The sequence below is a fragment of the Neolamprologus multifasciatus genome, chromosome 16 (assembly GCF_963576455.1).
Source record: "Neolamprologus multifasciatus chromosome 16, fNeoMul1.2, whole genome shotgun sequence".
In the NCBI taxonomy this organism is placed as follows: Eukaryota; Metazoa; Chordata; class Actinopteri; order Cichliformes; family Cichlidae; genus Neolamprologus; species Neolamprologus multifasciatus.
Window position 1 is genome coordinate 18,417,287 of NC_140454.1, and position 20,964 is coordinate 18,438,250.

General features: G+C 41.7%; 2 protein-coding genes across 3 annotated transcripts; both read right to left on the reverse strand.

Annotated features, from left to right (window-relative positions):
* Nucleotides 1-1,354: 1,354 nt before the first annotated feature.
* On the reverse strand, nucleotides 1,355-10,137 carry ino80da (INO80 complex subunit Da). Its single transcript, XM_085135762.1, is given in 12 exon segments — nucleotides 1,355-4,040; nucleotides 4,042-4,970; nucleotides 5,065-5,222; nucleotides 5,373-5,596; nucleotides 5,721-5,854; nucleotides 6,058-6,167; nucleotides 6,358-6,582; nucleotides 6,662-6,764; nucleotides 6,881-7,642; nucleotides 7,645-7,694; nucleotides 7,782-8,028; nucleotides 8,841-10,137. Coding segments are annotated over 11 exon segments (3,015 nt in total). The 5' UTR covers nucleotides 8,000-8,028; nucleotides 8,841-10,137; the 3' UTR covers nucleotides 1,355-3,938.
* Nucleotides 10,138-10,258: 121 nt separating this feature from the next.
* Nucleotides 10,259-20,871, reverse strand: LOC146500651 (NADH-ubiquinone oxidoreductase 75 kDa subunit, mitochondrial-like). Of its 2 annotated transcripts, XM_085135764.1 has the most exons (19): nucleotides 20,415-20,871; nucleotides 19,739-19,818; nucleotides 19,270-19,373; nucleotides 18,020-18,127; nucleotides 17,794-17,870; nucleotides 17,581-17,662; nucleotides 17,316-17,446; nucleotides 17,045-17,230; nucleotides 16,797-16,931; nucleotides 16,587-16,701; nucleotides 16,333-16,478; nucleotides 16,125-16,253; nucleotides 15,902-16,031; nucleotides 15,655-15,815; nucleotides 15,399-15,553; nucleotides 14,017-14,192; nucleotides 13,796-13,930; nucleotides 13,572-13,644; nucleotides 10,259-10,759 (listed from the first exon to the last, which is right to left on the reverse strand). In XM_085135764.1, exons 2-19 carry the CDS (start codon nucleotides 19,815-19,817, stop codon nucleotides 10,668-10,670), a joined length of 2,214 nt encoding a protein of 737 aa, XP_084991890.1. In that variant the 5' UTR covers nucleotide 19,818; nucleotides 20,415-20,871; the 3' UTR covers nucleotides 10,259-10,667. The 2 variants fall into 2 exon arrangements, with proteins under 2 accessions (XP_084991890.1, XP_084991889.1); XM_085135763.1 differs by lacking the exon at nucleotides 20,415-20,871 and having other exon boundaries at nucleotides 19,739-20,107.
* Nucleotides 20,872-20,964: the final 93 nt, after the last annotated feature.

Consider the following 20,964-nt stretch of genomic DNA (forward strand, 5'->3'; position numbering starts at 1 on the left):
CCATGAGCCATAACAAGAGTTAAGACACTGCTTTAACCAGAACGTTCAGATTTATTATTATAAAGAAGCATAATTAATATTAATTCATTTTTAAGGTGTGTTAGTGTGTCAGTAGTTGGATGAGTGAATGCAAAGCATGTTGTGTACTGTGAAATGTAAAATAAATGGAAAAATGTAGCCAACCAAATTAATGACAGTTGGGTGAAATGTGAGGGCTCAAAGACTGAGATAGCCAGCTCTTAAATGCTCCAGGGAGGTTGGCCAAACGCTCCCAGCTGCGCTGATTAACACCACCTACCAGGAACCTGCAAGACAAACACAGAGGGACAAATTGGGAAAACATACAGCAAGTCCTGGCCAAGGCAGATGGCTGAACTTGGAAACAACCACTCCAATTTTGCCACTTTCCAGTGGCCAGTTTAGAAGTACTTACAATCATTTCTACTAAACAAACAAACAAACAAAAAGAAAGCTGGTGCCAACAAGCTGGTATGAGCACGGCGGCACTAAATTGCTGGGCTCAAATTTGGATCTGCTGACATCAGTGGCTTTGGGAGGCTTAGGTTTAGTGCTGCTTGTGATTAGCAGATTACAATCCACAGTTTTTAGCTTCAATTTTCTTTGCACACAAAAGACCCAACCTTCCTTAAATTCTCAAACCTATTCAAATATTGACTAGTTAGAAGACCCCAAGTCACAGCTAGTGCCACACCACTGTCATGCTGGTGGATATCACATTTTTTTATTTAGAGTTGGCTCCAGTTTTTCTTTAAGCCTTTTTGCCCTTAAGTTTAAAGGTTCAGTGCCATGACTGCTAAATAAAACCTCTGCTGATGATATCATGTGATATTGATCAGGTACCCCAGCTGACTCCACCTGGCAAAGAGTGCTGACAATACGTGCTACTGCACATACCAGTCCAGACAGACAGCATGGACATGGTAAAAGTTTTTCCTTTTGATTTTTAGCTGGTGAAACTAAAAATCTGAAAAGCTGTGTTTAAATAAAGAGGGAGACAGTCCTACCAGTGTAGTCTGGATTGGATACTGAAGGGGCTGCGCTCCAGAGTTCATAACCTGGAGCTGGGAATTAACAGCAGCCAGAATCAAAGGTGCAAAATCCAAGGTTACAGAGAGAGCGATAAAACTGAATTTATCACTGCTAAATTAGCCATGATATTTTAAACCGAACAGAAAATATATCATCATTAAACATAAGGCATATCCCCTCAGACTCTACAATGATTTGCATGCGTATAAAAGGAGCTGTCAAACTGTGGCAGGGTGCACACGAGCACATCTCACCTCGCATTTTTTTTTAGGTGACCTTTGAAAAACCACATTAAACCATGGCCTCAAATACCTCACAGCAAGTTTTATTTATACATCCAAAAACAAAAGATCAAATTTCTCACACTATATACAGATATTACATACAGTGTTTGTACACATATTACATAATTTGTACACAAGAAAAATATACATAAAAATGTAAACCTTTGTATACAAAAAATACCTTAGACAAATTAAACAAGGACCAATAACAAAAGGTGACTAGATTAGCTCATCCTATCTTTAAAAACAGTAATACAGTACATTCAATGAGTATAGGAATTTGTCAGCCATCTCTGAATTCAAGCAGTTACATGTGCCTACGAGCCCTGTAAATTTTGTTCTACGTGGTTGTCGGGGAGAGTGAACCGGTCCAGCGACTAATCTCATGCTATGCAGGATACAGCAGTATTGTCTCGCTTATTTTCAAACACACTTTCACCCAAACCTGATTCTTCCTATTAACTTCTAGGGGGCGCTGTTTGCGTTACTGACGACACCGCGGTCTCTGAGAAGCCCAGCTGTCCCCGGTGGAGCTACAGGTTTACACTTTGAAACTGTGTTCTCTCTTTGGAAGGGGCGAGGCAGAACTGGGCCTTCTCACAGCTGGAAACGATGGTCCGGCAAAGGCTCAGAGTGGCTAATGGTGGCGGCTGTTTGTGTAATGAGCATCCAAGCAGGGCAAAAAAAAAAAAAAAAGGCAAGACAGACATGGGACATATGAAACACCACCGGTCTCATCCACTCCTGTGCAAATCTAGGTTGAAAAAGTACGCTGATCTGTTCTTCTCCACCATCTGATGCATATAAATCCAATGTTTCTTACCACCAAGAAGCCAGTGATCATTATTACTATTACGCTCTCACACAGAAAGGGTTGCAGCCCCATGCAATCTCAAGACTTCTTCCTGGAAGTTTAATAGCTATCAAAAATAAAAAAATATTCTCCATCAGAATTGGGAAAAAAAAGAGACAGCATACAAACAAACATTGATCCCTCCAACAAAGACTTAACAATCATTTTGATAGCCATTAAAAGCAAGAGACTCATTCTACACAGACACAGGTTCCACTGAACACATTGCAAAGAACAATTTCAATCCATTGCTACTCAATAATTCACCAACAAACCCCAAGATAGAGACTATTCTATATACCTAATACTCAACAATGTCTGATAATCTCTCAAATGTCTAATATATTACTTATCAAAAGCCGTGGTTGTACTGCTGTCGGGGTGGGGGTGGAGGCTCTTGCATGGAAGAGCACTCTTTTTTTTGTTTTTTTTGCTTTTTTTTTGTTTTTTAGACACCAGCTTTTCATCATATGTCTTTAAAAAATGCTTTAGAACTGAGTAAAAGAGACAGTGCTTTACTTCAGACGTGCAAAATACACCAATTGTGTTACATCTAGCTGATGGGTAAAAATTTCCAACACCAATTCACTGCGTAAGCCCCCTCCGGGTAGCCTGGCCTGTCGTATTAGTGCGAGCCCTGAAACTGAACTTTTGTTATATGAGACATGCAAGCCACTAAATACCATTGTACGTGTGGACCAGAGAGCACCTTTGAGAGTAGACACTTAAAAGTCCCTGGATTGTGCCATTACCATCGTCGCTGTAACACTGAAGCTAATTTAATCAGCCTTAAAAAAATCCACTCAGAGAGAAGTTGGCCTGACCTGATCGCTCGCCTCTAAAGGCTCTGCGGGGAAACTGTTAAAGAGGCCAAAATATCTTCCTGATCCAGCCTGGATTCATCGAGTGAAGCTACATGTAATGAAACCAGCGAAATACCTCATGATGCCAGAGTTATGTTCATGTATTTATTGCTTTAAGATACTAGATTTATTCAACTTCAAGTGTCTACTAGGCCACTCAAGAGTCCCACAACCAATGGTGAGGTCAGAGATTTTTGACGTCTGAGCAAACCAATAAATGAGCACATATACACTATACACAATATAAAAACAGCTGTTTAAAAGTATTTTGGTAAATTCATATGACTGTGAAATTGACTCCGTAAGATTCTATATCATGATGACAGTTAAATAGCTTGAAACATAATGGATCACAAAAATCTCTTGTTCTTCAGAGGGTGACAGAAGCAGTGTATGAAACAGGTGGTAACAAAGAAGAAAAAAATGCAATGGCCGTTTGAGCAAGGCAGGGTACAGCTGATCGTTTTAAGACAGGACTTGAACTGGCAAAGCAAACTAAACTGACCACTGACTGAGGCTTCTAGGAATTCTGAGCACTGTGACACAGATAATCTCTGCTTAGGTCCTTCTGCCAATTTTCACCCGTTTATTTCATCACAAAATCTGACTGTAACACCCCACCCCACCATCCCACCCTGCTGACGAAACCACAAGGCATCGAACACGTGGACTCACACTGACTTAAAATCTCAGACACCGTCTGGCTACAGAAGGAACAAACAAAAATAGAGTAAAATCTGAGGCTGTGCAAATTCATTATCAATAGTGCACTATTACCACATTGCACACATGTAGCAGATGAACGGGGTGGTTAACAACTCAGTCAACTGGATTTTAAGTAACTATGATTCCACAGACCGTCGTGCAGTAGCTGCGTGCCACCTGCTCTCATTTACTTTGCGTGAAGGGTGGCGTGGCGCTGTTGGCACTTGCAGCGGTGGCACTAACTATAGAGAAGCCAGCAGGGGGCGCCGTGGAGCTGTGGCTGGGCTTGCAACGTCTTTTGGATGCCACTGTGGGAGGCCAACTGATGGCCAAAGGCCGCGCTGAACTGAGGGAGCTGTTGCTTGGGCTGTGCGGAGGTCAAAAGATCGCGTGACGAAGATGGGAGCGAGGATGAGGGGGCGGGAGGAGTCGTTAGGCCAGTCAAGCCGCTCTGGGGCATCGCTGAGAGAGCAGCCATGGGCTGCAGCGTCACAGAGTGGGTGGTGGCGGGTGGAGTGGACAGGGAGGTGGATATGAGATGACTTTCTGATCCGATGAGACTGCCAAACTGTGTGGGGTCCGTGAGGGGGAGAGCGAGGTTGTTCCAAGTGGACCGTGGCGGTCCTGGCACCCCGCTCAGAGGGACTTCCAGGAGAAGAGGGGTGTCTGTCTGGAAAGAGCTGGTGTGGGGAGAAGATATGTGGTCACTGTATGGGGATGGCACATGCTCGCTGCTGTAGTGGCTGCCTTGGGGTGATGATGTGGGTGCGTCCGACTTGGCGAGAACGTGGGATGTGTGCGTCCTAGAAAACGTCCGCTCTGTTAAGGAGGTCTGAGTGAGCAGGGACGTGGTGGAGGGGGCCACTGTAGAAGAGGATGAGGTCAGATTGGAGCACGGTGCTTGGCTCTGGTTAGCGGGCTGAGTTGGAGGTGAAGGGGGAAAGTGATCTCCAGTAGACTGCAGTAGATTGTCCTCCAGCTCAAGGCTGGTGAAGTTCTCGGGAGGGATGCGGCTGTTCAGCAGGTCTCCCATGCCCCCTGGTTGGACTGGACCAGGAAATACGGTCATGGCTCTGTGGTCCACTCCTTCTGTAGGGGCCAGGTCTCCCATGGAGGTTAGGCACACCAATGAGTCTGTGTAGGACCCCATAGCCTGCAGTGCACGTACCAACTCTTCAGCCTCCTCTGTGGTGGGCAGTAGCTCTCCGTTTTTACCTGCACAAACATTTGCAATGTTATAAAAATCAGACTATGAGGAATCACACACATGAAATAAACAGCTGTGCACAAAAATGAGCTGCAAGACAACCTTCAAACAAGTCAAAGTCCTGCAGGTCATCAGGTAGTCTGGGTAACACGTCTGAGAAATCTTCCTGGTTTAGCTCAAGGTCATTTGGAATGTCTGCTATGTCATTGGTGATATCATCAGGAAGCTCATCTGTACTTAGATCTGGAGTCGAAGGGCTCCTGCAACAAAGGTTAGAGGAAAAGAATTCAACATGCTATTGTAGTGAAGAGGCTGTCCAGACATGTGTGACATGTGAGCTTGTCTTTCACTCTGAATATCCTACACCATTAAATTTCTAACAGCAGCAGAGAGACGCAGCTGTGGCACACCTGATGCTGGCCTGTGAGGGCATTGCTAGGCTCGTTAAAGGCATTCCCAGGTTCCCCTGCGGCAACGCTGGAGGGATAGGTTTTTGAGGCCTCCGCGGGCCTCTCCTTCTCTTCTTCTTATGCTTTTTGGTGAGCGCCGGTGGTTTGGTCTTTTTACGTGGCTTTCGCTGTTGCTGCTGCTGGTGCTGCACCCGTCGGTTTCCGTCCCCACGCAGGAAGTTATCCTGTGTAGAAGGAAAAGAACAGATAAAGCAAATCAGATTGAGACCCCCCCAATCTTTGTGGCAATGGAAGTTTTTGATTGATCCCACAATTCCAACAGTGTTTACCCTTAAACACTGAACTCACCATCTTTTTGGCATGCTCTTCGCAGAGGGGTGTCTGGTGCGTGATATCAAACACGGGGATGGAGCACTGCTGACCATCTGCAAATTTGGCTGTGCAACTTGCAAAGAGCTGCTGGGAACGATTCAACAGAATGTCTACAGAGAACAGTTAAGGAAAAAAAAAACAACCCTGCAATGCACTCAACAGAGACCATGTGAACAACATACTCCAGCACAGGTGCAAACTTTATATATATCACAGTGTGTGATTTTAAAATAGCATGTACAACTGAGATTTATCAAATGCGCTTACACATGTAGTGACCAGCTGTGCATAAGAGCGGTGGTGCAAAGGATACGCTGAAAGCAGTGTCGAGTGAAGGGCAGAGCTCTGTTGTGGCAGGGCTGGCCCTTTGTGCTGCCAGTGCAGGTCCCTGTGTCTGTGCTCTGCTGCGTTGATGGAGCCACACTGCAGACACAAACACATCCAGGAATAAGCAAACACTGCAAACCAACATTTTTTATGTCGGGTTCATTGAAAGTTACATTCCTAAAGTTGAGATAAATAAGGTTCGTGACTGGTTTAGCCGAAGTAAGGCCTTCTAGCCATACTGTCAAACATAGATTGACTTAAACAAAAGAGATGGCTGTGAGAATACCTCGATGAGCTGCAAGAGGCACCACTCAACTCCTGAATCAGCTGGCCTGCACATCTGGGGTTTTTACTGGCAGCATGCAGCAAGGCTTTGCGAAAGGCATAGCGGTATCTCTTCTGCCGGATACGCGCCCTCTCCTGTCTGCACATGTGCTTGTACTTCTCCTGGAGGTACGAGCAAAGCCTAAACAGTCGCGTCCTCCGAGAGGAGCCGTCGTCCTCTTCCAGCCTACAAGGGGAACAAATGACAATCATCAATATGAGAAGTTACACGCTATACAACAGGGGTTGAGTATTAAGGTACCAACCCATTCTGCGGCCTCCATGAGCTTTGAAAAGGAGAAAAACGCTCGGCCATGTCTTCTTCTTCATCATCATCATCATCTGCACTGTCTTCCGACCAGTCCAATCCTGGAAGAGACCGTGTTAGGGCAGCTTATCTATCTCCTTACATCTACCTTTAAACAATCATTCACAGTCATTATAAGAATCCACATGAATTCATAAACTATAAAAAGTTTGATCACCTAGATGAGGAAAGAGGTCTCCATGCTCCTGTTGTCTCTTGGCACAGAGCTGCACCAAATGTTGCAACCTGGCAAGGCAGCTGGCAGAAGGTGAGAAGGCAGTGGGACGCATGACGACCACATGCCGCTGATTGTTGCTGCCACTGTCCTTGCAAGCGGCAGGCAAGTAAGTAGCAGTCAAAGGCATTTTCCTGCTGAGCGATGGCCCAGAATGTTGCACTGGACTGGGTGCTGCATTGACGGGCAGCCCCGGAGGCAGAAAGTTGACCGTCTGAGGTGGTGGTGGATTGCATAATAAACCCTGCTGCTGTCCTGGTATGATGAAGGAAGTCGTGTTGGAGTGCTGGAGCTTCTGGAGAAGACCTGGCTGTTGCCGTGGAAGATGACTGTTGAGTGGTGAGGAAGGGTAGATGCGGGGGACAGGGGAAGGACTAAAGTGCTCAGGTGGTGTTTGGAAGAGGTCTGTGTCATGGCAGAGTTTCTGGTTAAGCACCAGGCGACTCTGTATTTTCTTCTTGATGGCGTTACTCTTCCGAGGAGTGCCCACCTCCTCACCATCTGTGTCATCCTCATAAAAGGCAAAAGGGTCCAGGCCTTCCCCGTCAGGGAGGGGTAACAGGCGTGTTAAGGGAGGAGATGGTGGTAGTTCATCTAGACCATTTGGGGCTTTCAGAGCTAGAGAGGGCACGGTAATATTGAGAGCCACTGACTCCAGGTGAGCAGCCCGCGAGCGCATTTCCTCTAAAGCATCGTGTTTCTTTTCCGCTCCTTTTTGGGGATAAAGCCGAGAACTTGCAGGTGGCTGTTACAGTATCTGCAAAACAGGAACATATCCTCAGTACACCCTGCAAACCCATGACTGATTGGCTCTGTAAATCAAAGCAGAATCAATCATACATACCGGCGGTCCTCAGACTTGGGGATGGGGTTGGTACACCGCTGGCTGTTGTACTTGGCCACATACTCGCATTGCTTGAAGGGAGCAGTCTTATCCTCCAGAACGTGCCGGATACAAAAAGCATAGCCATTGAGTCTGCGCTGTTTGCAGAGCTTTGGGCTGTACGAGCACAACGGCTTATTGTCTATCTCTGAGAAGTGTATGTGTTTGCCTTCATACATCACGTGACTCTTGTCCTTGACAACATCAGCTGATGTGATAAAGAAACGAAAAAAAAAACAGTAATTACATCACAAGAACAGTGAGGAGGTAACTATGCATTCACATGCCGGATTAAGAGGCAGAGCAAAAGCAACATCTTCCACAACAGGTAATACTTTCCTAATATTAGGTAATCAATCACAAAAAAGCTGCATTGTTTTAACGTAATTTTTAAGTGTTACATTGAAACAAATAAAAATTATCTGCTTCTTCATGAAACTACTATGAGTGTGCGCTGTGATTAATAAACTCAAATTTAAATAGTTGAGAAAATTACAGTGTTAGCCATTTCCATCCGGACATTCCTGTTAGGCCCTTTAATTTTCGGTTTCAAGTTCTCTCATTGAGAAACAGGTGGCACACAGTACTTGATTTTACTCCACTGTTCATTTATTACGAGATAATACAATGGAAGTAAATCAGTGGGTTTGTCCGACAATGTCATTAGCACTGTGGCAAGACTGGCTAAAAAAATATACTCACTATAAAAATACTTTATTTTTTGACTCGACAAGAAAAAATAGACTGCTCTTTTAAAACAGTGTAGTGAACTATTCATAACAAACACACAGCGTAGCATATACCTCGACATGCTTAATTATCGCATAGCTCAGCTACTACCTTAAACTTTGTAGGGGTTTTTAAGTTGGTGTTGATAGTGGCACAGCTCTTACAGCTAAAGTGTTCACTGAACACACGTTAACATGTTGTAAAGCCGTCCTTTACGTCAGCATAAGTTACATTAACAACTTTAGTATAGGAGAACCGGGCAGGCAGCAAACAGAAAGTAATGTTAGTTACCGGGGAGCTAGCTCGCTACATTAGCTTGGAGCCGATAGACAGCTGTGAAACTTTATACTACGACAGAGTAAATATATCCAAGTACAACAACTACCTCTAGCCTAATTAAAAAATATATAACTTTATTCATCTTGAATCCAAAATGTATAGCATCGAGAAGGCCAAACACGGAAAGGCATATTCGCTTGTTAGCTTACAAAGCTAAAAACACAAATTAGTAGGCGGTAGCTAACCAGGAAACGGAAACATAAGCAAATGGCAATACTATAAAGGTTTATTTGCAGTTTAATTTATTTAGAAAAAGGTTAAAAATATAATGCACTATTAATAAATAATCTCACCTAGGAATGAGATTTTACATTTTATAAACATGAAACATTTATGGTCAAATACTTTCAAACAAAGGGTATACATACGAGGCGTATGGCCTGTCCCCGAAGGCCTCCATAATAATCGATATGAATTATAACAACCACCCTTACATAATGTGAAATTAGCAGGCCACATCGCTTAAAAATGTAAACATCTCCTTAATTTCCACATCTGCTTTAGGAACCAACTCATTTCGGTACATCACAAGCTTTTACATGAAATATGTCACGAATAAGAGGCCTTTTAGCTTCGATCGGACAGCGGCCTCTAGTAAAACCACTGGCCGACTGAAGCCAGCGCAGAACGGTACACTTAGAAATCGAGGCCGGGGCTGTATACGATTTCGCTTACCTTGAATTGGTATGGGCTCTGTATGGTATTCGCTCCAGATAGACGGCCGAAATGTCTATTAGAATCAGCTAGGCTATTTGCGCATCGATATTGGAGATCGGTTAGTAACGGCGATCTTCACCGAGCTCGGTTGATCTTGAAATAAGGACGCATATAAATACAGGCTATCCAGAGCAAATTACAAGCAGTAGGTAGGCTGCTGTGGATTTTTGTTGGATCCACAGCGGACTCCTCACAGCACCACTACAGGCACTGCGGGGACATGACAACAGTCCGCTCAACAACAACAACCTCTCCTACCATATTGGAAAATCAACTTTATTAAAAGCTCCTTCAGTGCACAACTATCACGTTAATTTCTTTATAAAACACTTTGTGTGAAGGGCAGTGCCGTGTACTTGCCCCCCTTTTAAAACCACTGCATGGAAGCAGACTAAATCAGGGGTGTCCAGCAAATTGTTAGTGTGAAATCCACCTGGACCACGACTATCATCCTCCATATGAATGAGTTATCAGCTCTGCTGCCACACTGTTGCCGGCTTGTTCAGTAATGATGGACCACGTGCCAATAAAAATACCACAGCCGGTGAATAGAAAAGTTCAGGTGGAAGTCATTTCACACAGGAAAAGTGGAATTTACTGCATCAACACATTTTTTTTCTTTTAAACAAAAAGGCACAATCTTAAATGGAGGCTTAGACTTGCTAAAGGTGATTGGTTTATTAATATATATCAGATTCACAAAGAGCTACACTTTTTAAATACTATTTATTTTAAATATGTCTAGGAAAATATATTGTCAGTTTTACAGAAAGACAAAGATAAAGATTTTTAATCTTTGGTCACGCCTACAAAAATGTGAGCACTGATAAAGGGAAAAAACTGTGAGGTGTGCATCTTTGAATACTTGGCAGATCTAAGATGACATTTTCACTCAGCCTACATCACTTAAGACATATTTCTGCAGGTATGTTTGCTCACATTATGAAACTTACTCTATAGTAGAATATCTATGTCCAAACAAGTGCAAATATGTTTCTAGGAATGTGCAAATAAAGGAGTTGTGCGTATCGTCTAGGAACTGGATGGCTATCCATTTGTGCTTTAGCATATGGCTGGTTCATCCACAGCTTGTGCCCCCTCTGTGACGGCTTTCACACACTTCGCCATGGTTTGGGAGGCTCTGCTTATTGGATCTGTGGGTAAAGATTGAATTCTTAAATGAACCCTCAAATTACCTGCCAAAATTTATATTACACACAAACACGTATACACACACACACACACATTGACAGACCATGTATAATGGTAAAAAGACCATTACTACATTATGTAGTGAATTATAACAATTTTAATGCTAAAATATCAAAATAATTTAAACAAAAAGTGTCAAATTAGAATCTAAAATTAAAACCTACTGTAAATTACAAATTTGTAATCACAGCAGATTATTTTTGTATAAACTTGGCTATAAGCAGACAGCTTGTAATGGCAACTATACATTACAGAAAGTACGTTTATAATTTTTTCAAACAAGAAAATCACTGCATGAACACAGAGTTACTAGCACCTCCTCATTACTACTGATTTATTTATTTTGTTAAATTGGCTATTGTTATTTATTTACTTTAGATGTCCTATCTGCAATGAAAATTAATGTAAATTGCTGATTTTAATTCCTCCTTATGCCTTTTGCAAATTAACAACAGCCGAATTGCAATGCTCTGAAAGAAATTAAAATTGTCAGCAGGGTTCTGTTTCCTCTAACCATATACATAATAATAATAATAATATTGATAATAATAATAAAATGAGTATTTATTTCAATCTAGGATAATGACAGTAATTCAAAACTATAAAAAGGGACATTTCAAGGATATTCCTGTATCAACATGAATAACTTAATAAAACCAAATCACTATATTCAATATACATCATTGATTTTGAATGTATGTTACATGAAAACACAACCATATATATATATATATATATATATATATATATATATATATATATATATATATATATATATATATATATTAACTTTTTGCCATGGGCATACCAGTACGCCCAACTTTAAAAAGTTAGGCGTACCGGCACAAAACTTAGGCGCACACAAATTTTATAATAATTTATATAATATAATGTGTTTTTCTGGATACACTGTGCTTTTTCAGCATTCAAAGATTGATGACACCGTGTCAGAGCACTGGCTATGAATTTCAGAAGGATCAGGCCTTAACTTAACAGAAAAGTTAGCAATATTTTCCTATTACAGCTACATCCACTTCTGTCGTGCCTAGGCTGCTCACTAGGGCTGGGTATCATCACTGATTTCTATAATCCATTCGATTCCGGTTTTCAAAGTCCCGATTCGATTCAACTTAGCCTCAGACAGTCAGAAATATTATAATTCTGATCATTTATCAGTACTGACTTCATCAGAATTGTGAACATCACAGCAGACGCCTTTGTGTGAAAGTAACCGAGAATAAACCACAGAAAAACATGAAGGAGATTTTCCTGGTCTGGCTTTTTATAGCAGATAACCTTAAAAATATTCTACAATGTTCTACATATAAAGTTTAAATTTCTTCAGTACTGAACAACAGAAAAAATAGGCTTTCTTGTCCGAGGTAATTTAAGTGAAAAAAAGAAAAAGAAAAGAAAAAAAACAGCAGCCGACAGCGCTGTAAACAACGGTAGACTGGTGGGTAATAAGCGAATGAATAATACAGAAAACAGAGATTGGAGACGGGAAACTGTTCTTGAAGTACAGAGAGAGATAGAGAGAGAGCTAGCTGTGCATGAAGTGTGATTTTAATAGTCGTGGAAGCAAAACAGCAAAACTCATGACGACATTGATCAAATGTGAAGCGCAGTTTGCTGCTTCTTTTGCTGCTGGCTCTGCGAATTTTGGTTGGAGAGAGACAAAACCTGCAGCTCAGAATCAGCGCAAAAAGACGTAAGCACAGCGCGGACTGGACGCATCAGAATCGCTAAGCTCCGACAGCGTGTCCGTCTATGGGCCGTCGGGTGAGAAAGCCGAGAAAGACAAAGTTGATTCTGATGCGTCCGCTCTGTGTTTACGTCTTTGTGTGGAGTCCGTGTACCTGCTCTCATTTGCTGTTTGGTTGTTGTTGAAATGGTTTTGTGAGCTTTAATCTGAGAATCTGGCGTTTCTGGCAAAACACAGTTATATTTAAAAGTCGATTCAGGATTTAATGAATTGATATTGCTTTATTCAAGCTACTCACCTCCCACTTCCACCTGCACTTTCAACTGGACCACGGCCAATCAGAGAGGTCCCGCCCCTTACAATCTCTGATTGGTTTAGTCCACGATAGGGGCATAATGTGTGTCTGTTGTTGACCACAGGGAAGGTTGCAGATTTGTTTTTTTTTTGCTACCCGAACAGTTGGTCGCACAGGTGCAACCAAATATTTTTTTTTAGTCGCACCACTGAAAAATTTGGTCACATTTGCGACCAAATTGGTCGCACTCTAGAGCCCTGATATATATATATATATATATATATATATATATATATATATTTTTTAAAAGTCTGTGTTTACATTTCCTAGGCTATACATTCAGTAGTTTTGCCATCTTTAACTGCAGATTAAAATCCTCTCTATATCAGCACAGCAACAAATACAGCAGCTTTTCACTCAACTTTATATTTTCCATTTATCTGGGATTAATAACACTGTTATGAGGAAATGTTTGGCTTTATCTAATATCTATTTGTATTTATCAAATTCTTGTAACTTCACTGATCACTTCAGCAGGAACACAGTGCCTAAGTGTCCCTCCTTATGCTTTGAAAGGCAGACATTAGTATTACTACATTATTTTCTCTCTATGAAAAGAAAACAAACATTGTTCTAATTAACTGATGTACTTGATACACTTAGAGCACTTTGGAATGAAAACAAGATTAGACCTGCATTAGCCAGAGAAAAAAAAAAAGACATGCACTGCTCAACTGGATTACTCGTGACCCACCTGTCATATAAAAGTCCTTCACAGTAAGCTGTGGAGGAACTAAAGGTTCAGTAAGGAGAGTCTGGTTCACTGCCTGCAATAGATAAGCCAGATATCATGCAGAACAGTGTGACATAAACGGAGATAAATTAACTGTACAAACCAACATTTCAATCCATCTTTACATTTCCTCCCCCTCTATGATCACCTAAAAATAGAAATGCTAGAAGAAGATAACAGCTGACCTTAGATAGCTCATTAGCCTGCTTAAAATAGTTGGCCTCCTCTACGTCATCATATCGCACGACATTTGGGGAAACCTCTGCCAGCCTATCACGCACTTCATCCAGAGTGTCATACGGCAGAGTCACTCCAGCGAGCTTAAAAGCGTATGAAAACAACACAGAGGATTTAGTCACATTTTATTTCCCTGAGCCTTGCATGTTTATGCTGTGCTCTGGTTCACCTCAGATGCGACTCTGATGATCTTCCAGTCCTCTCTGGCTGCGCCTGGAGGAGTCACTGCCACCTTGGTCTGCTGGGCACGACCTTCAGTGTTCACATACGTGCCACATTTCTCAGTGTATGCAGCTCCGGGAAGGATGATATCAGCCATTGGTGCACTGACATCGCCATGGTGACCTGGGCATTACAAAATAGAAAACTGGAATTAAGTAAAAACAAACTTATTGTTCCCCAGCATGTATTCTTCAAGTCCCTAAGGGAATGGTTACCATTATTTTTCCAAACGTGCCCTCATTTGATTGTGCAAGTCTTGAACTGCTTCTAGTTAAACAGACTTTGTCATTTTTAACGTGGAATTGAGCAACAGTTCTCCAGGCCTTCTGATTCAAGCCTCATCAGAAATGGTCTCTGTGGAAGGCTGACTGTCATTTTTAAGGAAAGTTTTTAAGGGAAACTGGAAGAAGAGGCTGAGGTATGTCAAATTACACAAGAACTGCACCGAAACTAAGTGCCAACAGGCCTTAAGGAGCAATGACTTGAAATTTTGGTTCGAACTGTCATCAATATGTATGGAGGAGGTTATGAGAGAGGTACAACAGTGAGTGTCTATAGCCATCTGTAAAACAGATGGAGCCCAGACCTTTGCAATATTAAAGGAGTCTGAGATCAGCTAGACCGAGAACACAACCAAAAGGCAGCCGACAGCCAAAAAAAGAGGTTTGAATATCCTTCAAGAAGCCTGGAGAACTATTCCTGAACTATACCTGAAGAAATTACAAGAAAGCTTGCCTAAGAGAGTTCAGGCTGTGTGGAAGAATAAAGTTGGTCATATTGGTTCCCTTAAATACTGCGTATCCATGCATTTTTGCACCCAATTCCCATTTTTCTAGCAACATATGAAAAATATGAGGGGTAGATAAAGAGTGAAGGATATTGTAGAGATACCATTTGGGCCCTTAAGCCATTTAAATGTCTTTAAATAATTTCGTTTTCTGTCACACCTGTATATAAAGAAGATAATTTTTTTATTCATACATCCACCTGTTTTCTTAACCCTTATCCAATCCAGAGTTGTGCTGGAGTTTATACCAGCTGCCATGGTGCGAGAGGCAACGTGCACCCTGGAGAGTTTGCCAGTCTATCACAAGACTAACACAGAACAACCCACAACCATTTACGCTTACATTCACAGCAAGGGCAAACTTTAAATCACAGAGTAACCTGATATGCATGCCTTTGAACTGTGGGAGCATGGCAGACTATGTCATGAGAAAAACACCTGCACAGTGAGAAAAGGTCATGGGTTCAATTTTTGCTTTTCTGTGCCAGTGTTTGCATGACTCCACAGTGACCCAGAATTTTAAGGTTTTGCAAAAAGCTGACCTTGATAAATTATCAAGCTATTCTTAGGGAGATCTTGGCGAGTGATGGAGCCAGCATCAGCTCCAAGTAGGAACAGAACTTTGGGTGGGTTCTTCCTGATAGCATCCACTCCTGGCTTGTACCCCAGATCAAGTGCAGCTACTTGACTGGCAACCCTGATAAGATGAGGACAAAGGTAAATCATTACAGTAAACATTCCTTTTCAACATGGTATTGTTATTTAAAACTTTGCTAAGAATTTTTCCAAGCATTTGACCTGTGAAGCACATTGAGAACCTTCCAGGTTTCCTCCACTCCACTGCTGACGCGAGCATTGTGGGCAATGGTTGACACAGCAGCCATTATCGCAGCCCCATCCTCTCTCTGCAGGCAACCACTGCCAACTACAACAGCAGGATGCTTTGCTTTGGCCAATACCTGCAACAGAGAATAAAACACACAAAAATAGTAAGAGACATTCAAGTTGATTGATGACATTCAAAGAAAAGAAAGGTCAGTGTTACCTGGAAGAATGGGTGAGTTCCTGAAGCAATTTCTTCAAGGATCTTGGCTGATTCACCAAGATGCTCATATGTGTAACTAAGGTCCACCTCCTTTCCCACCAGAGCCACATGTAACTCATTGTGCAGCCAGCTATAGCAGAGACATCAATGTTTATACAGAAGAACAGACTTATGTTGTCAGATTTACAGTTTCCCCACTGTTAAACAGAAATGATTTACTTACCCTTTTCTGACCCGTGCATTAAACAATGGAGCCTCATACCGTGGGTTAGTGCCAACTAAAAGTAGCAGGTCAGCTTCTTCAATCCCAGCAATTCCAGTGTTCAGAAGATAGTTTGAACGCAGGTCAGATCTAGAAAAGTCAGTTAGTAAAAGAGTTGGACGTGTGTGCATCAATGGCTTCAATTTTCATTTCTGGTATTTTTTTTTACCCTGCTCCAGCCATGGGGAACGTCTCCTCAGTGCACAGGTTGTCACTATTCAAATGGTTCAGCAAGTCTTTCAGGGAAATGAGAGCCTCCGCATCGACCAAACCTCCAGCAACAGCAGCAATGTCCTTTCCTTCAACTCCTTGCAACTGTCAAACAAAAACGGATGGTATTCAGGTATTCTGAATCAGTGTTTTAAATTGCTATCCAATGTTTTGATGAGCTTAGTTACTGTAATTCAATTAAGAATTTCGTACTGCTCCAGCAACTCGAGTCAGCGCGTCTTCCCAGGATGTGGGAACCAACTGCCCAGACTCATTTTTCACCATTGGCTGAGTAAGCCTCTGTCTCTTAAGCCCATCATAAGCAAACCTGCCAAGTTCGAGCAAAAAGCAGTTCAGCAATAATGTAAACACCAAGCACAAGTCTATGTCTATGATGCAAAGTTTGGGTGATCCGAAATGAACCTGGTTTTGTCTGAGATCCATTCCTCGTTAATATCTTCATGAAGGCGAGGCAGAATCCTCATCACCTCGCCGCCGCGAGTGCTAACCACGATGTTACTACCCACAGCATCAAGTACGTCAATCGATTCAGTCTTCCTGCAAAAAAAACAAAAAGCAACCAACAACAACAAAAAAAGAGAGAATACATAAGTCTCAAAAAAATTAGTTGAAACCCTAAATAGCTACACAAGATGTAGATGTGTAAAAACCTGGTCTCCCATGGGCGGGCAGTGAAAGCATACGGTTTAGAGGTCAGGGCTCCCACTGGGCATATATCAATAATATTCCCAGATAATTCTGACATGAACATCTTTTCCACGTAAGTCCCAATCTGCAGATCGTTGCCTCTGCCAGTGGTGCCCAGCTCTTCCACGCCTGCAATCTCACTGGCAAAGCTAAAAGAGGAAAAGAATATATGCATTTTAATATTTTACATGAACACGGCAACTCGACTTGTTTAAATATTAAAGCATGACTCACCGCACACAACGAGTGCACTGAATGCAGCGAGTCATAATAGTTTTGATGAGGGGGCCAATGTTTTTATCTTCCACGGCTCTTTTGCCCTCTGTGAAGCGGCTTCTGTCGCTGCCAAACTGCATGGACTGATCCTTTACACGAGATTTCACTCAGTTTTAGTAATTAATCAATAATTTCTAAATTCAAAACCCCATAATATCTGTTTTACACACAATCAAGACTATAATGAGCAGATTTAGAGTGGTGGTGATCATCTACAATTTACCTGTAGGTCACATTCACCTCCTTGATCACAAATAGGACAATCTAATGGGTGGTTAGCCAGTAGGAACTCCATCACCCCCTCTCTGTGAAATTTTTAAGTAAAAGATTACTTTCATGTCCAACAAAGTTAAAGAACAACAAATAAAAGTGACCAAATTTCACCGTAAACTTTACAAAACAGATAAGTGACGTTTAATTAACAGGTTGAAGGTACCTGGCCCTCCGTGTCTTGTCAGAATTGGTTAAAATGTTCCAGCCTTTCATGACAGGCATAGCACAAGCTGCCACCGGCTAGATAATGAAAAAAGATGACATATTAATTAAAGTAGGGATACTTTTATCTCTGCAAGACTGGGCAGAGAAACAAAACACAAAGAGACATTTGTGGCTTTCTAGAGTTGAAACGTAACACACAGGAATCATAAAAAAAAAAAAAGTACCTTAGGAACTTTTTCTATCTCCACAAGACACATGCGGCAGTTTCCAGCAACTGACAAGCGCTCGTGGTAGCAGAAGCGGGGAATCTGCATGCCTGCCTTCTCACACGCCTGTGACAGAAAACAACTGCAGGGTTATACTGAATACTCGTACAGTGCTGTGAAAAAGTATCTGCCACTTTCCTGATTTTTTTGCATATTTGTCACACTTGTATGTTTCAAATTTGAATATTAGACAAAGATGACCCGAGTAAATAGAAAATGTATTCTCCAGTTGATCATTTCATTTATCAAGGGGCAAAGGCTATCCAAACCAACCTGGCCTCTATCGGTTACGTCACCTTTCGCAGCAAGCATTTGTAATAACTAGCAATGAGTCTCTCACATCACTGTGGAGGAATTTTGGCCCACTCTTCTTAGCAGAATTGTTTTTATTCAGCCATGTTGGAGGGAAGCCATCCCAAAGCATCAGATTTAAAGCAAGACTTGTGACTAGGCCACTTCAAAAACTTCATTTTGTTTTGTTTTTCAGTCACACAACAGTGGATTGAAGGGTTGTCCTGTTGTATAACCCAAGTGTGCATGAACCTCAGGGTACAATGTGATGACTGGACATTCTCCTCAAAATGTTCTGGTAGAGAGCAGAATTCATGCTTCCATCAATGACAGCAAGTCGTCCAGATTGTGAAACAGCAAAGCAGCCCCAAACCAGGACACTACCACTACCATGTCTAAATGCCAGTGTGATGTTCTTTTTTTAAAAAAAAAGTGATATTATTTTTACAGCAGATGTAACAGGATGCATGATCTTGGGGCTCATCAAAATATTTTTTGGCAAACGTAATATGAGGGAAAGGCTTTGTAATACTTTCCAGACTGATTGATGTCAGTGATTTTATTTCTCAGCTGTTTATTGAGCTGTAGTATGATGTGTTGCATTTTGAGATCCTTAAGCCTGCTGTACTTTGTCTATTTAAATGATTCCTTAACTAAACAAGTCTTACAGTCATCAGGCCTGGGTGTGGCTAAAGAAACTGAGCTCGGTTTTCCAAAACATGTGGTTAATCACAGTTAGTTTATGAATTAACAGCTTTAATCCCTTGATAAATGTGAGTGACAATTAAACACTGCATTTTCTATTTACTCAGGTTACCTTTGTCTATTAAAAATTGTTGGACAATATGAAACATGTAAGTGTGAAAAATATGCAATACGTTTTCACGGCATTGCATATCTTAAAGTTTAGCCATTACCTGCAACACAGTTGTTCCTGGCTCCACCATAACAGGCTTCCCATCCACAAACACCTCCAGGAGGTTACTGGCTGCTGCTGCTGTTGCAGTGGATGCAGGGCGAATTTCGGGCACACACAGAACATTTTACTGCACAATATTCCCATATAATACATTATTCCCAATTATTATTCCCAATTCCCATAATATACACATTGCATCATTTAATATATGTATCATTTTGTGCTACAACAAATTCATTATGACAGTCTTTGGTTAAACTGTGCCAACAACAGCCCGGCACCAAATTTGGTACCTGGGAGCTCTATAATCCAGCCTATAATCCATTAATGGCGAAAGTAACAAGGGTGGCAAGCATTAAAACGTTTAGTTCTTTGAGATGACTGACAAATAGTTTAACTATGAAGCGATACAAATACAATGATGTCCTTAAACTTGATAAAAATAAAAGAATTTTAAAAAATGTTACCATTGTGAGTCACCGCCGTGCCTCCTTTGCTAATAGCTGCTGGAAAGAGACTGCGGGTCGCAACAGGCAAACGCAACATGCTGGAGGAGAGGCAGAAATACGACATCAGCTGTAAGGTGTACTGTTAGCTCCACTGAAAGACTTCACAGGTTACCGCAACGCTTTTAGATGTGTAATGCGGATGTCTGACCTATAAACCTCTGCTAAATTAGCACTCATGCCGCTTCCAAAACAAAAACAGAAGTAAGCTAGCTAGCTGGTGCGCCACATTTGAAAACAACACGAATAGAGACTATAAGAAACCTCACATGTGCAATTAAACACTTAATATTCTGGAAGCCCAGAAAATGTTGGAAATGTTTCGAAATGCGGCACTAATTACAGTTAACGTTGCGCTGGCTAAATGTCTCCCAGGCTAACAATAATAACGGTGTTAGCTCGTGAAACTTAGCCTCGTATTATTAGACAGTGATGCCGCACGAGGCGTTATTTTAACATTTTTATGACGTTAAATTAAATTAAGATGATTGTTGCATTCAATCAGACATCACGCGGTCCGCTACAAACACGTAAACGTAACAACCGCAAACTAAAGCCCTGCAAGCTAATAATGTCACTGTATTCAATGCTAATGAATCTTTTTTTTTTTAATTGTTTGTTGTGACCGGTTACTTACCTTGCCTATGTCTGTCCTCAGGAGACCGCCTGCGCCGCAGATCGCGCACCGTCCATTCTGCTGCGTCACGGATTAAGTAATCCTGTAATCCAAACAGCAGGGCCACTAAACAGTGTCTGAGATAATAGTATAAAAATTCAACAACAGTACGAAGTGATGTAAACCTCTCCTTAGCAGATATCCATCTTATCTACAGCTGTTTGTCTCTGATGTGGCTCAGTGACAATAACAGTCTTTTTCCCCCCTCCCTAACCAACCCCTAAGGTCTAGTCTCGGTATTATACATACATCTGGATGAGCACATTTATGTAGAGTAAAGAAAGTATCTTTGGGGTCAAAGGTCGTCTGCAATTGAAGTGAAATCGATTGGAAAAGATTGAAAGAATTGTTAGCTTCCTGTCCATATATTCCCACAGATATAAAACAGCATCCTTCCAGTCAGGGTGGTAACAGTGATGTAATACTTACAAATCAGAGTTCACCCCAAATGGAAAAAAAAGAAAGAAGAAAAAACAGGAATGGCTGAATTTGTAAGCAGACCCTCGGGGAA